Here is a 15,134-nt window from a genome sequence, read left to right as displayed (position 1 = left end):
GGTAGGCAAGGGGCTTGTTTAATACCAAATCTTTATTTCTTTGACAGCTTCTTTCCGCTCATCCATCTTTTCTCACTTTATCCTTAGCACCATTTAAGAGCATTGTTCATTTCATTTTTTTTCTCCCCCTTTCCCCTTTCCTTTAGATCCAAAGATCTGTACTCTGACCCCTAATGGACACTTGGACATGTCCCTGTTGCCTCCTGGTCTGTTTCCTGGTGAGCGGTTGGCCTTTGCACTTGGCTCAAGAAAGAACAGTGTCATTTCTCTCGGCAGACCTGACCTGGAAAAGAGGGCTGCGGTAAGTGGACATAACTGCAAAGACGAAACGGCAACTTCTTCATAGCTTTTGACTGAATAACTGCTTATTGCTCTGTCATATTACAAAGAATGTGTAAAAGGAACATCACGGGGCGACAGCTATGTACTGAAATAGCGTCATATGTTTTTATCAGTATCCAGGTCGAGCTTTCCACAACTGGGGCCGTCCACTTCCTCCACACCCCCAAGCCTTATGGGCCCGTCGTTCCAGCTGGAACAGCCTCGGGTGCCGCCCCTGCTCCTCCTCATCTCCGTCTGCCAGCCCCGCCTTCACTCCAACCTCTGCAAGGCCCTTCTACGGTTACGGCCTCGGGGGTGTGGGAGGAGTGGTGGGAGGAAGCCTTCGTGTCCGTGGTCCCCGTGCCTCTGCACCTCATCACCACCATCATCATCGCCACCACATCCAGCCAGATGAGGAGGAGTCCCTGCTCTCGCCTCCAGCTGTTGCTCCCCGCTCTCTTCAGCTTCCCCATCCTATGCTCCCTGGCTACTTTGCGCCGCGGAGGGACCGCAGGGCTCTCTCCTTAGAGCTCCCCCACGTCCTGCACGTTCCGAACTCTCCGCCACAGCCGCATACCCCACCACTTCCTGTGACGCTCTATGCTCACCCCCGGAAAAAGAGCCTCTCTGGAGGACCAGTAATCAGCGGTGGAGGCGATTTGGAAGTGGTTCACCAGGACTGTAATGGAAAGACCCCACTGTCACACCTCCTCCAGCTGTCTCGGGGACAACAGTCCGAACAGACCGGAGGGGCAAACCCCCAGAGGCAGCTGATGGCTGACGTCTTTCCCCAGGTCAACACGCGCAGCAAGGAGCGGGAGGACCTGGATGATGAACTTGACTATGTAGGCTACTTTTTTGAACCTGTGTTAGGGAGTAAATTAAAGGCTACAACTGAATATGGAGAATATTTAAGTAAAGAAAAGATACACTATCCCTATTCCCCAGACAGAGCTTAGCTCATTCATAATACCAAAGTACACAACTTTGCACAATTTATAATCTCTTGCTCCCTTGTTCACTTCGTTGAAAGCTTGCACTCCTTATCACCTGGTCCTCATGGGAGTCCCATTGTTTTCATTGTAAAGAAGTCTGTTTATGAGCAGAATGGGGTTAATTATAAAGGACTGTTTAGATAGTGAGGGGAAAGAGCTGCACAGATGGCAGTGTTGGAGGACGCTTCGAGCTGTTGCTATATAATTGTTTCACTTGCGTAAATAATTTAAATATGGAGTATAACCAACACTTTTTGTGAGGTTCTGTGAGTCTGCTGGTGTGTGTGTTTGTGTGTGTGTGTGCCCTGATCTGCTCTGATATGTGCATTTGTTGCAGAGCTTGTGCTTTCGCATCCAGAAAATGTTAGAAGCCTACAGACCGGACTGGTGTGAGACGAGAGAAGATTGGTCCATCTTCCTCTTCTCCCCGCGGAACAAGTAAGCCACCATTTTCCTTCTGCTGTACGCAGCACATATTTTTGACTCCTTAATGCTGCTGAAAAATGCAGGTGTAAATGAGCACTTACAGAGCACAACCTCCACCTGGACCAAACCCTGACTCTATCCACTAAAGTTACATTGGTTGTTTCTTATGTTGTCAATTTAACATAAAATGTAAACCCAAAATCTGAGAATGAAAATGGCAAAACCTGTAACCAAGAATTCACACTCTACCTGAGAGAGCAATCATCTTTCTCCATAACAGTGTTGTTTTCTCACCCTCAGTTCTAAAGCATCTCCGTTTTTGAAACCGCCCTTCTCAGTTGCACTCATAGTTTCTTACCCTACAATCCCAAATTCGATAAAATTCATCTTGACAGTTTTTCTATACTCTTCTTAATAAGTCGGTAGACTGCTCTTGCTTCACATAAAGCATCTCCAGCTTATTCAGGGCATCTTACTATTGCTGTTATTATGAGTACTATTACCTAAACCTACAGACCGGTGTCACAACACTTATCAATTTAATAAATCAAGCTTTTTTGATTCTGGATTCTTGCATGTCCATGTAAATATGGTGGTGTTGGAAATATGTGACCAATCTCAATTATGGATCTCAAATTGCACATCTCACACAAAAAGGACAAAGTATACTCCAAAACAAACACATTAGATTTAATTTCTATATCATAGAAATTAAAAGTTTCATAGTTGCACCATTAAATAGAATCCCAACAATTACATGCTTAATTTAATACGCTTATTAAAGTTACTACCACATGGCTAAAGCATGAATAGATATGATGATCATGTGTATTTTGTAAATGAAGGTGTTGCATGTGTATTCTTCAAGCGTGTCTTATTCTGTCAGATGTAATTCCATTTGTTTTAAATACTCTTTTAATCAAACTATATTGCCAATTCCAGCCAGTAAATTAGCTTATTGCGGTTGCCAAAGGTAATTTTCTGTCATCCAGGCTCTGAAATCATTCATTTAAAATGATTTAGGTTATTCAACGATTGTAATTAGTTTTTTTAAAACCTTCTATTAGATGGATGTCAACATTAATATAAATGTACAGACATCATTTGCTGCAGTTTGATGGCACCCGCGCTCACATGCTGTCTGAGAACATGACATGAAATCGAACTGAAATGTGTTTTGTTTTTTATATGTCCATCCATCCATCCATTTTCCACCGCTTATCAGGAACCGGGTCGTGGGGGCAGCAGCCTCAGCAGAGAGGCCAAGACCTCTTTTACCCCAGACACTCCAGCTCTTCCTCCAGACACTTCCTCCAGCTCTTCCGGGGGGAGTCCGAGGCGTTCCCAGGCCAGCCGAGAGACATAGTCTCTCCAGGGTGTCCTGGGTCTTCCCCGGGGTCTCCTCCCGGTGGGACATGCCTGGAACACCTCCCTAGGGAGGCGTCCAGGAGGATCCGGTACAGATGCCCAAGAAACCTCAGCTGCCTCCTCTCAATGTGAAGGAGCAGCGGCTTGACTCTGAGCTCCTCCCGGGTGACCGAACTCCTCACCCTATCTCTAAGGGAACGTCCAGCCACCCTGCGGAGGAAACTCATGTCGGCCGCTTGTGTCCACGATCTTGTCCTTTCGGTCACTACCCAAAGTTCATGACCATAGGTGAGGGTAGGGGCGTAGATTGACCAGTTAATCGAGAGCTTGCCCTTTCGGCTCAGCTCTTTCTTCACCATGACGGTCCGGTACACCGACCGCATAACTGCGGACGCTGCACCGATCCGCCTGTCAATCTCCCGCTCCATCTTTCCCTCACTTGTGAACAAGACCCCGAGATACTTGAAGTCCTCCACCTGAGGCAGGACTTCTCCACCCACCCGGAGAAGGCACGCCACCCTTTCCCGATGGAGAACCATGGCCTCAGTTTTGGAGGTGCTGATTCTCATCCCTGCCGCGTCGCACTCGGCCTCAAACCGCCCCAGCACATGCTGAAGGTCCCGGTACGATGAAGCCAACAGAACAACGTCATCCGTAAAAAGCAGAAATGAAATCCTGAGGTTTCCAAACTGGATCCCTGGCTACGCCTAGAAATCCTGTCCATAAAAATTATGAACATGACCGGTAACAAAGGGCAGCCCTGCCAAAGTCCAACATGCACTGGGAAAAAGTCTGATCTACTGCCGGCAATGTGAACCAGACTCCTGCTCCGATCATACAGAGACCGGACAGCAGAGGGCCCCGGACTCCATACTCACTGAGCGCCCCCCACAGAATGGCACGAGGGACATGGTCAAATGCCTTCTCCAGATCCACGAAACATATGTGGACTGGTTGGCCAAATTCCCACGAACCCTCAAGCACCCTGCGGAGGGTATAGAGCTGGTCCAGTGTTCCACGACCGGGACGAAAACTGCATTGTTCCTCCTGAATCCGAGGTTCAACTATCGACCGTATTCTCCTCTCCAGTACCCTGGCGTAGACTTTCCCGGGGAGGCTGAGAAGTGTGATCCCCCTATAGTTGGAACACATTCTCCGGTCCCCCTTTTTAAAAAGAAGGACCACCACCCCGGTTTGCCACTCCTCGTTTGAGCCCAGGGGTCTCAGCAGGGAAACATGGAAAGGTGTGTCCGGAACCACCTCTGGAACAGGAACAGGGGCCGAAGCGTCTGGGACCAACGCCGGAACAGGAACAGGGGCCGAAGCGTCCGGGACCACCGCCGGAAGAGGAACAGGAGCTGATGTGTCCGGGACCACCGCCGGAACAGGGGCTGATGCGCCCGGGACCACCGCCGGAACAGGAGGCCATGCGTCCGGGACCACCGCCGGAACAGGAACGGGGGCCGATGCGCCCGGGACCACCGCCGAAACAGGAGCTGATGCGCCTGGGACCACCGCAGGAACAGGAGCTTATGCGTCCGGGACCACCGCCAGAACAGGGGCTGATGCGTCCGGGACCACCGCCGGAGCAGAAACAGAGGCTGATGCGTCCGGGACCACCGCAGGAACTGGGGCTGATGCATCCAGGACCACCGCCGGAGCAGAAACAGAGGCTGATGCGTCCGGGACCACCGCAGGAACTGGGGCTGATGCATCCAGGACCACCGCCGGAGCAGAAACAGAGGCTGATGCGTCCGGGACCACCGCCAGAGCAGAAACAGAGGCTGATGCGTCCGGGACCACCGCCGGAGCAGGAACAGACTGGGGATGGCACCGACGTCGTCTCCCTTGGGGTTGAACACACCTGGGCCCCCCTCGAGCCTGGCATGCTCCCCAGAAGGGGGACTCCTCCTCCTCCACACGGCGCATATGCTTCTCTGACTCTCGGCAGAAAAACTCAAGGAGAGTAATATACTCCCCCTCTCGGTACATTTTGGCTGGTCCGTTCTGTCAGGAATGGTTTTAGTAAGGACCCAGATGTAGGAGAGCAGGAGTTCCAAAAAAACTTAGATTTATTTGCATAAACAAAACCAAAAACGCTGCTGAGCAGGATCAAAAACGGAACATACATGAACATGAACAAGAAAACTAGGTAACCCTGACAAGGAGAACATGGAGGGAGCAAACAGTACGGACCAGTGGAAAGACAAGACTAGATAAGGTTAACGAGACACAGGTGCAGACAATCAGGGCAGATGGGAAACAGGAAGGTCAAGACAGAACTGAAACTCAGGGACATGGGCTTTCAAAATAAAACAGGGAAATGCCAAATCCTGACAGTTAATCTGTCAACGTGGACCAAACCTGATCCCGGTTAGGTGGGCAGTACATTTCAGTAATAATAGAAGCGCATTTGTGACACTGAAAACCCAGAGTTGAACATGAGGTCATGTCCCCTCTGAACCTCTTGTTGTGTAATTCAGGCCAATGATGACAGAACACTTTCTTTTTTCGTTTCTTTCTTGCTTGAGATAAAAAAAGAATTATTAATTTCAGAAATTTGAGATATCATTTTCATAAATTAATTTTCCTTCGGGGATAAATAAAGTCGTTGAATCTAAGTTGAACTTATGTTTTGTCTTATTTTGGGTTTTGTACTTTAGAGCCACTGAGGACCAGCAATCGTGGGGGAGGGGCAGTACATTTTTCATACCGTAATTGATTCATTACACCATGCATTTCCTTGTATTGGTATTCTGTTTATTGTATTCTGGAACAAGGTGCTTGACTAGACACAGTTCACTATTTTAATAAAACCCATTAAAACCTGCATGCGTGCTCCATTTAGATTACATTTGATTTGTCTCATAGTCAATTCATTTTCATCTTCAATCAGTTTCTTTTCATGCCTTCCAATAAACACTGCAGCAGGGATATGAGCTGCTTCTGGCTATATACACTGTCAAACGTGAAGAAGAAGAAGAAATGCATATTCACTATTTATGTGTCCCATCTCTTTCTGTCAGCCCCGCTGCTGCGAACACGGTCACGCCCCACCGCTTCTCGCTGATTCCTTTGTCGACTCTGAAATTACCAGAAGAGCACTGAACTCAGTTGTCTTGAGTGTTGTTAATGCAATTTGTTTGAATTAGCAGAAATGTAAACATGGTCTGAATCAGGCTATATTCACTGAAATGTGAGGGTGCGCCCAAGCACATCTGGGAAAGTGGCTCCCATTTTGACTGGATGAAAGAGGTTTATGTGTGTGTTTGAAATGACATTTCACCTGTAACTCTTCCATCCCACAGGTTCAGACTGATGTGCCAGGCCATCATAGCCCATAAGCTGTTTGATTATGTGGTGCTGGCCTTCATCTTCTCCAACTGCATCACTGTGGCTCTGGAAAGGCCTAAGATACTACAGGGCAGTTTGGTAAGTTTATTGTCAGTGTGTGGCTGTGTGCACTAAAAGCTACAGAGTTGCTGTTGTGTCCAGTTCTCGTGCTATAGCGCTATTCTCTGTAGATAGATTCAATTTTATTATATAAAAGGTGCACTAAGAAAGGTTTTAAAATTCCTCATTGGGCCATTTCCTGTTTCTGACACTCTCCACCTTCGTTTTGTCTGTGCAGGAAAGAGTCTTTCTCACCATCTCCAATTACATCTTTACTGCCATCTTTGTGGGCGAGATGACTCTCAAGGTAACATTTTACAACCTGTCAATATAAGCCCCACACTTTTTTTGTTTGTGGGTTTCCTCCCGTATTTTTCCAGTTTGTTTGAGCTGCCTTCACCTCAGTGATCCCACAGCCTTTCCTCTTCTTGCCCTTCTTTCTCAGCAATGCCCATGTTCCTTTTGGAGAAAGGTGCTATTATGCAACGTCATTAATTAGTAGCTGGTCTACTCGTATAGATAAGGCCCAGCATTGCACTCTCACATGATCTCTCTTGCTTGCTCTCACAGTTTGTTTTTTTTAATATGTGTCTCTACTCAGGGTCATTTCATTATCATCCGCCTGTTTATTTCCACATCCTTTATCTCTCTTGGTTTCTCTCCCTCCTTCCTCCGCTGTCTCTGTATTCTCTGAGAGAGGCTCCGGCACAAGTGAGTCATCAATAATGCAATCCCATGATCAATTATTAACCAATCATAGCCTGTCAAGGAGTCGCAGACTTGTCAGCCCCCCGGCCGAGTGATACACGTGTCCCTTTGTGTCCCCGTATCTCAATCTTGTGATTCTCCGTAATGCGTGTTGCTTTGTTTGTATAACATTAATCTCACAATGAGACACTATAATTTAGCTTCGGGTTGTGTATAAGAATCAGCAAATAATAAACAGACAGGAGGTTTGTGGACTTTGTCGGCAGTTTCAGGCATCTTAAGTCATAATACTGCTTAACTAAATGTATTCAGCAGCTCTATATACTTTAATAAGTAACATGAAAAATCATCTTATGTAATTAGTGTCAAACCTAATGCAAACTCCAGTATACATTCAGTTAACTTATTATCATTGAGAGCAGTTAAAATCTTAGATTTAAGACCGATAGTCGTGGAAATAAAGTACATCCTTATCCAAAGTATATATTATCTTTATTTACTTGTACTGTAAATGCAGAAAGAAGACTGAACTAGAACCAATGATTCAATAATAAGTGAATCCAGCTCAAATAAATCATTGCATGTCTGACAGGTTTAGTCTTTGTGCTGAAGGAACTCAGGTAATCAAGGTTTGCAGGTGTTTATGCGCAGCTCCCTGAAGGTCTCGCCACTGCGTTTCAGTCAGTGTGAGGTCTGGGCTTTGACTCGGTCATTTCTACATCTTCCCTTATTTTAGTAGACTTACTGGTGTGTTTGAGACCACTGTCCTGAAGCATGAGCTGGTTTCGGTTCAAGTTGCTGCTTCAGGATACAGAGAGGTTCATAGATGACACTATGACTGAAACGTGACCAGATCCTGTTCATTTGTTCATTTATTTAGAATAGGGACAGTGCATATTAATAAACATTTAAATAAGTACGTACATAAATGTAAATATGCCAGATATAGCCAACAGGCTCATTTTCATCTGCAGTCCCTGTTACTTCAATGCGTCATGTGTTGTTGTTAACCTGAAGTTGTATTTAATAACTTTAACACCTGCTACGACCCAGATTTTAATCGTCAACCCACGGACTAGAAAGAGGCCAAACTTTCTTTTTTACACGATTGCAAGACACTTGCCAGGCATGGATCTTTCTATCATTTTGTTGTTTGCACACAAGCCCCCATGGTCTCTTTAAGCTTTGCAGAACACTTGGCAAACAGCTTCAAATGTCAGTGGCAGATTTTTCCCTAAGCAGGCATAATACTCCCACTGTTGCTTTGAAAGACACAGTATCCATCTGTTTGTATGTGTTTTGCGATGCCTGTACAACACCCATCCCTCACTTTCGAAGTCGCATGACAAAATCACTTTATACTGTATGTCACACAATGTTTTTTACAAGCCAAGGATAAAGGTTTTGGCTTTTAGGCATAATGAAAGCATTAACGAGAAACACAGAGCCAGCTCAGAACTCTGTCTGTATGTCGGCGTCAACGATAGTTGGTATTTGTCTACTACTATTTTGTCAAATTTTCTTTTGATGTGTCTATGTATTTTGTATGTGGCGAATGAAGTCTGCGTCTGTTCTGGATACCCTCATGACAGGTGTGTTCTTTTCCTTGTGTGTGGTTCTATTATTTATTTATGTGAAACATTTATTATTGTTGAGCAGCGATTGTTATCCCGTTGTTGTCATGTCCGTTTTATTTGTATTTGATCTCATCATCTAGATATCTTAATTCCACCTCTTTTGTGCTTCCCACTGGGTTTTACATTTTTGACAGTTTAATTCACAAAACTTCCAGACAACTTCCAACCTTCTGTAATTGAATTTACGTTGCTTCTGTTTTATCTCCAGGTGGTTTCCATGGGTTTTTACGTGGGACCACAGGCGTATCTGCGGAGCAGCTGGAACATTTTGGATGGATTCCTGGTTTTTGTGTCGCTGATTGACATCGTGGTGTCCATGGCGGGAGGTGCCAAGATCCTGGGTGTGCTCAGAGTGCTCCGGCTGCTCAGGACATTGCGTCCGCTCAGGTAGACGTCACGTCTCACCACGTAAAACATCATTCTGTACAACTGGTAAAATTGCTCATGTCCTGAATTAAAGATGCCTGACCTAGTACTTTTTTCCCATCCATCCATCCATCCATCTTCAAGCACTTATCTGGTGTAAGGTCGTGGGAGCAGTGGCTTAAGCAGGGATTTCTTTTTCTGATATAAATTTAACATGTGAGACCTTGTTCTCTAATAGTCGGGGGTTCTTAGATTAACAAAACACTCATGGGTTTTTTTGGTTAACTAACTAAAAATTCTATTGGAGCACAGAGAGCACGTTGGCTGCAGTGGTTTTATTTAAAGTGAGCTATGCTAAAATAGATAAACAAAAACAGAAGAAAAAAAATTCATTATTAGATTTAGCATAGATTCGTTTTCAATTATGAAATTGTACTAATGTACATAAATAGCCCTCATTTGAGGTTACAATGCTCATTTATGTCCCTCATACTGTGCAATAATTTTCTTTTTCAACATATATACTTTTTATATCTTTGTACAGAAATGTGTAGTGTGTCTATTTTTGCACATCTTATCCCACTTTTGATCATTCGTCTCTGCTACTGCGATAACAGGTGGGATAAACAAGCCTTATCTGGTTTGAAGATGCTCTGAATAATGGCATGCACTCCAAGCATCTTAGCTGTCGTATAGATAAGGAGAGGAAGAATCCCCACTTAAAAAATCATGTTTACGTTGATTCTATACCAAATACATTGTTTGTTATTAACTTCATGACTTTTCTGATGTGGTTGTTGCCTTGTTTTCTGTTCAGAGTGATTAGCAGAGCTCCTGGACTGAAGCTGGTGGTGGAGACTCTCATCACATCCCTAAAACCCATCGGCAACATTGTCCTCATCTGTTGTGCGTTCTTCATCATCTTCGGCATTCTTGGAGTACAGGTAGGGAACAAGCCACACCTGTCTTTTTATTGTTTTAGCTTTTTTTTATTGTAGGGATAGAAGTCATTGTTAATAAGCCAGTTTGATTTCATCCAATACAACTTCCAACACTCCAGGTATATACTGTACCCATATTTGTGTAACCAACTTATTGAGTCTGTCTCTTCTCTTCATTAGTTTTGAATCCCACAATCATTTCCAGGCTCATTTCTTTTAAGTAAACTCTTATTGTGGTTGTTTATTTTTTTAAACAACACTGCAGATAACTTTCAGTTCATGGGCTCTTTAAGCAGCTCATTATTTTATCTCACTAAAATGACCCACTATGACTTATTTCCGTGTTAAATAAAGAGTCGACTGTCATCAAAAGCTTTTCCTCTCTTTTTATCCTGCTGGCAGCTTTTTAAAGGCAAATTCTTCTATTGCCTCGGCCCTGACGTCAAAAATATCACCAACAAGTCTGACTGCCTCCAAGCAAGCTACAAGTGGGTCCACCATAAGTACAACTTTGATAACCTGGGGCAGGTGAGATTCTCATAAAGTTTTTTTCTTTTTATTATTATTAGTTAATTCATTTTTGAACATGCTGCATGTTATATGCAATGCCTATGGATTTTGTTTAGGAAGTGTAACAGTATCTGTAACCCACTACCATTTGTCCAGGCTCTTATGTCCCTATTTGTACTGGCCTCCAAGGACGGTTGGGTCAACATCATGTACCATGGCCTGGACGCAGTCGGTGTGGACCAGCAGGTATCATGACATACCAAATACCATTTTATACCAAAAGAAAAAAACTATTTTACTTTTTTTACACCATCAAGTAAATATCTTATTTTTATGTTTGTTTCAGTTATGTTTTATCTTGTTCTCTTTTCATCAACATCATTTAACTTCCAATCCCAAAAAATAAGACATATTCTCTGCTCTTCCCCCAGCCGGTGACCAACAACAACCCATGGATGCTCCTGTATTTCATCTCCTTCCTCCTAATCGTCAGCTTTTTCGTGCTCAACATGTTTGTTGGAGTGGTGGTGGAGAACTTCCACAAGTGCCGCCAACACCAGGAGGTGGAGGAGGCCAAGAGGCGTGAGGAGAAGCGTCAGCGTCGCATGGAAAAGAAAAGAAGGAGTAAGATAAAAGTCTGAGAGATTCATAAATGTTTTCTCTTCTGTTTATACACAGAATTACTTAATTTACTTACTGTAACACTTGATTTAAGAACCATCTCCCCTCTAAATAAGTCTCCGTTTTTGCACACCTTTCAGATTCAACAGGTCAGAAAGTGACTGTAATAGCAAAGCTATTTCAGGTGAAACATTAAATGCTGCAGTAATGTTCTTGTGTCCTTCTTCAGCCAAATGGCTTGACTTTATAACTTGGCTTTAAAGTAGCACAAAACATCCTCGTTAACAGACCGGTTTTAAATTCATTTTAAGGAATATTTGCTTCTCCAAGGACTGGATGGATGGATGGATGGAAGGATGGATGGATGGATGGATGGATGGATGGATGGATGGATGGATGGATGGATGGATGGATGGATGGATGGATGGATGGAAGGATGGAAGGAAGGAAGGAATATTTGCTTACTTTTTAAGTGTTGTAGTTCCTGCAATGATGTTCACTATAGCCCTGACATCAGGGCAGAGGTGGATCCGCGAGTGCAAGGTGCCACAAGGGTGTGAGGTTTTAAAATATAGGATAAATAAGAGGGACAGAGACCATTAAGTGTTTTAAAAGTAGTCAATAAAATCTCAAATGAATCCTCAAACATACTGGCAGCTAGTGTAATGCTGTTAACATTGGTGTAATATGATCAAATGTCCTCGTTCTGGTTAAAATTCTGGCTGCAGGGTTCTGAGCCGTCTGCAGTCTGTCCACGGATTTGATCCTGAAAAAAGTGACTTAACCTCCACACCTTAATTTACGTTAATTATGTCAAATTCATTCAAAGAAAAGCCTTTCAACAAACAACGATAGAAGTAAGAAGTAGGATCCACCAGCGTTCGGCTAAGACATCCTAAAAGGAGGAATGATGAGGGACGAGGGGAGCAACAATGTATTGTTTTCAAGGGTCCAAAATGAATCACACATACCTAATAACACAAGTTATATTAAATATAGTCAAGTCAAAATTAGATGTAAAATAACAAGATATACTGAAACGGCTCAAAGTTGTTGAAAATGAGTACTTGAACATCACACTTTGCTTCTGTTTTTGTTGTGAAATGTCATCAAGTTCCTGCTTGGATCAGTAAAGACTGATGAAAATGTGTGTAAGATACCGCTATAACATACTGAGGTCATAACAGCTGATGGGCTTTGAAGTTTGGAGGGAATCTATCATGATCAAATGTTTGAATTTGCATTTCTAAGTGCTTACGGCTGAGCAGATCTTTCCAGGGGGAGAAAAAAATCTTTTCCAATTACTTTCATGCCAGCACAAGAGCTTAAAACTGGCTCAAATTTCAAGTCAAGTCCTACTTGAAATGAATTAAAAATTCTTTAATATCTTTTTTCAGAGGCGCAGAAGCTTCCGTATTACGCCAGCTATGGACACATTCGCCTGATGATCCACACACTCTGCACAAACCACTATCTGGACCTCATCATCACCTTCATCATCTGCATCAACGTCATCACAATGTCCTTAGAGCACTACAATCAGCCTCACGTAAGAAAGAGATGATTACACTTGTGACACATGCTCGGCGGTGAAGCATCATTCATGTCAGGTTCAAGGAGTGCAGACCTCAAGAACAGTAAAGTACTGAAGTAAATATAAATCTTTAAGGTCTTTTTTTTCCTGGCTCCGAGCACATCTTCTTTTCTCCAAGCAGAAGCATCTTATAAGAAAAAAAAAAAGCCAGAGATGCCAATGACCGGTCAACCACCATGTCACCACGTCCAGGCTCGTGTTATGAGTCGCTGCGTCAACATAAAGAAGCTGTGATTGCTCTGCTGATTTAACGTGGGCTGCTGTCACAGCGGCGTTCGCTGTAAGCCCCATGTATCAGTCCATTCATGTGTGGTGAATGGACATTCAAAAGGCTGATAACACTTTTGTGTGGGAGTGAAAAGTGATTATCAGGAGATAAGACGCCTGTTTGACCTTTGAAACGGAGCGAGCTTTCTCAAACTGACCGAGCATCAGATAAATATCACAGGTCTTCGCTGTGTTTGTCAGCTGTTGGTCCTGACATTTGGCAGCCTCCCACTTGTTAAAAGACACAGCTCTGTTTATGAAAGACAGAAGTGGCCAGCAGACTAATGTAGCCAGGACAAAAGCAGAGAGGCTGGGCTGGGTTTCAAAGATGAAAAACATGCTTCTCTCTGCAATATTTAAAATACCCAGCTTCACAAAAAAATGTGTGACTGATATGGGACATAATGTGTTTGTGTTGTTATGACAGAAGAGGGCTCCGAATTGGCCTGTATCATGGATAATTTTACTCAACCAACATTTGGAGAAATTCCACCAAACAGTTTCTCCCTGCTGACGATCGTAGCAGTTGGTCACGCTTCTTAATGTCACACACACTGATACACACAAGAGTCTCTCTTTACGCTCTCTTCCCAGTCTCTGGATCTAGCCCTCAAGTACTGCAACTACTTCTTCACCTCCACGTTTGTGGTGGAATCTATACTCAAGCTCATCGCGTTTGGATTCCGTCGCTTCTTCAAAGAGAGGTATAGTTTGTGTTTACGTCCGTTTCTATTTACATGATTTTTTTGCATATCCACTTCTAATGTTTTGCAATAATTTACAACATCTGTACATAATTCTAACAACAGAAACATCAGTGGCTTCAAAACATCTCCTTCCACTGTGAGATCATTGATGAGCTGCTCTGATAGACTTCACTGTATCTGAATACTTGAATGACAACTTGTCTTCTTTCACCCCTCTGTACCTAAACAGAAGCATGTCTCAGATTAGACGAGGAAACAACTTTTATGTCATTAAACATCACAATGTCATCCGGTTTATTTTTCTGTTGGGCTAAGTCCCATATCACATGTGATTACAAAGATATTAAACATTAAAGCGGCCATCAGAGCTCGAGGCACATGCTTTAATCGCTTGACTGGAAGTATTACAAATGGTGCCACAATAAACAGATATTTATATCAAAGTGTGTACGTATAAACCCACATTTCGCTTTGATCATCATAAATGGAGTGACTAAGAGCTTTAACTGCATCAAGGATTATCAAATATATTGAAATCTCTGAGCTAGCGCTTAGACATTCGGTTTTTTAGTTGACAAACGCAAAGTGTATTTCAAAAATGAATTTCATTTATGAACTGTAGAGCAGAATAGGTTGGTTTTTTTTTCTTTTTAGAAAGCTCAGCGTCTTTGAAGTCATTCCAATCAAATATAAGCTTTAATTCCTTTTTAAAAAATTGGCAAAGCATTCATTTTAGGAATATATGTTGATTGTGTTCATTTGATAGTTAATTGGAAGATTTTTTTTTCCTGTCGTTAATACTCCACTTTCCTTCATTTTTCATGAATCATTTTCCCCTGGTTATCTGACTCTTATCCAGAACTCAGGTGCACAGGAGTGACCTCTCATTCTTTTGAGTGCCTACGTGCCTAATGAAGGTAGAAAATGATAAGGAAGCTGATATTATATCCCTGGCAGCTTTTAATGTCATTAACCTTTTTTAGTTTCTGAAGGGAAAGGGCAAAGCAAGAGAGGATAAGGACAAACTGTTGGCCAAAGTGATAAGGCATGAGGGATCGTTCAAGATATATACATTAGAAAAAGAGAACAAATGAGTGATGAAATTAGAAAATTATGGGCAGCTCTAATGAGAAATTATCACATATTTATCAGCTTGCACTTTGTCCTTTTGTATGTAGTGTGAACAACAGCCGTGAGCAGTCATTGTGCATAGTGTGATTTCTAGGCTGGGCTGGGTTACTGTCAGGCCACTTGCAGAATCAGGCCAATGTTGTGAAAGC

The 15,134-nt window shown here is 43.3% G+C and overlaps 1 protein-coding gene across 1 annotated transcript in view; it reads left to right on the top strand.

Annotated features, from left to right (window-relative positions):
• Positions 1-15,134, top strand: part of cacna1ia (calcium voltage-gated channel subunit alpha1 Ia) — a 202,012-nt gene that overhangs the window by 148,017 nt on the left and 38,861 nt on the right. The window contains exons 16-27 of the mRNA XM_061712565.1: positions 147-301; positions 456-1,166; positions 1,654-1,754; positions 6,419-6,542; positions 6,742-6,810; positions 9,057-9,235; positions 10,032-10,158; positions 10,558-10,683; positions 10,822-10,911; positions 11,097-11,289; positions 12,684-12,835; positions 13,742-13,851. Coding sequence (XP_061568549.1) covers positions 147-301; positions 456-1,166; positions 1,654-1,754; positions 6,419-6,542; positions 6,742-6,810; positions 9,057-9,235; positions 10,032-10,158; positions 10,558-10,683; positions 10,822-10,911; positions 11,097-11,289; positions 12,684-12,835; positions 13,742-13,851 — 2,137 coding nt within the window. The remainder of the gene's footprint in view (positions 1-146; positions 302-455; positions 1,167-1,653; positions 1,755-6,418; positions 6,543-6,741; positions 6,811-9,056; positions 9,236-10,031; positions 10,159-10,557; positions 10,684-10,821; positions 10,912-11,096; positions 11,290-12,683; positions 12,836-13,741; positions 13,852-15,134) is intronic.

The sequence above is a fragment of the Cololabis saira genome, chromosome 21, assembly GCF_033807715.1.
Source record: "Cololabis saira isolate AMF1-May2022 chromosome 21, fColSai1.1, whole genome shotgun sequence".
Lineage (NCBI taxonomy): Eukaryota > Metazoa > Chordata > Actinopteri > Beloniformes > Belonidae > Cololabis > Cololabis saira.
The sequence above is the reverse complement of the archived record's forward strand: the minus strand, read 5'-3'. Positions and strand labels throughout refer to the sequence as shown.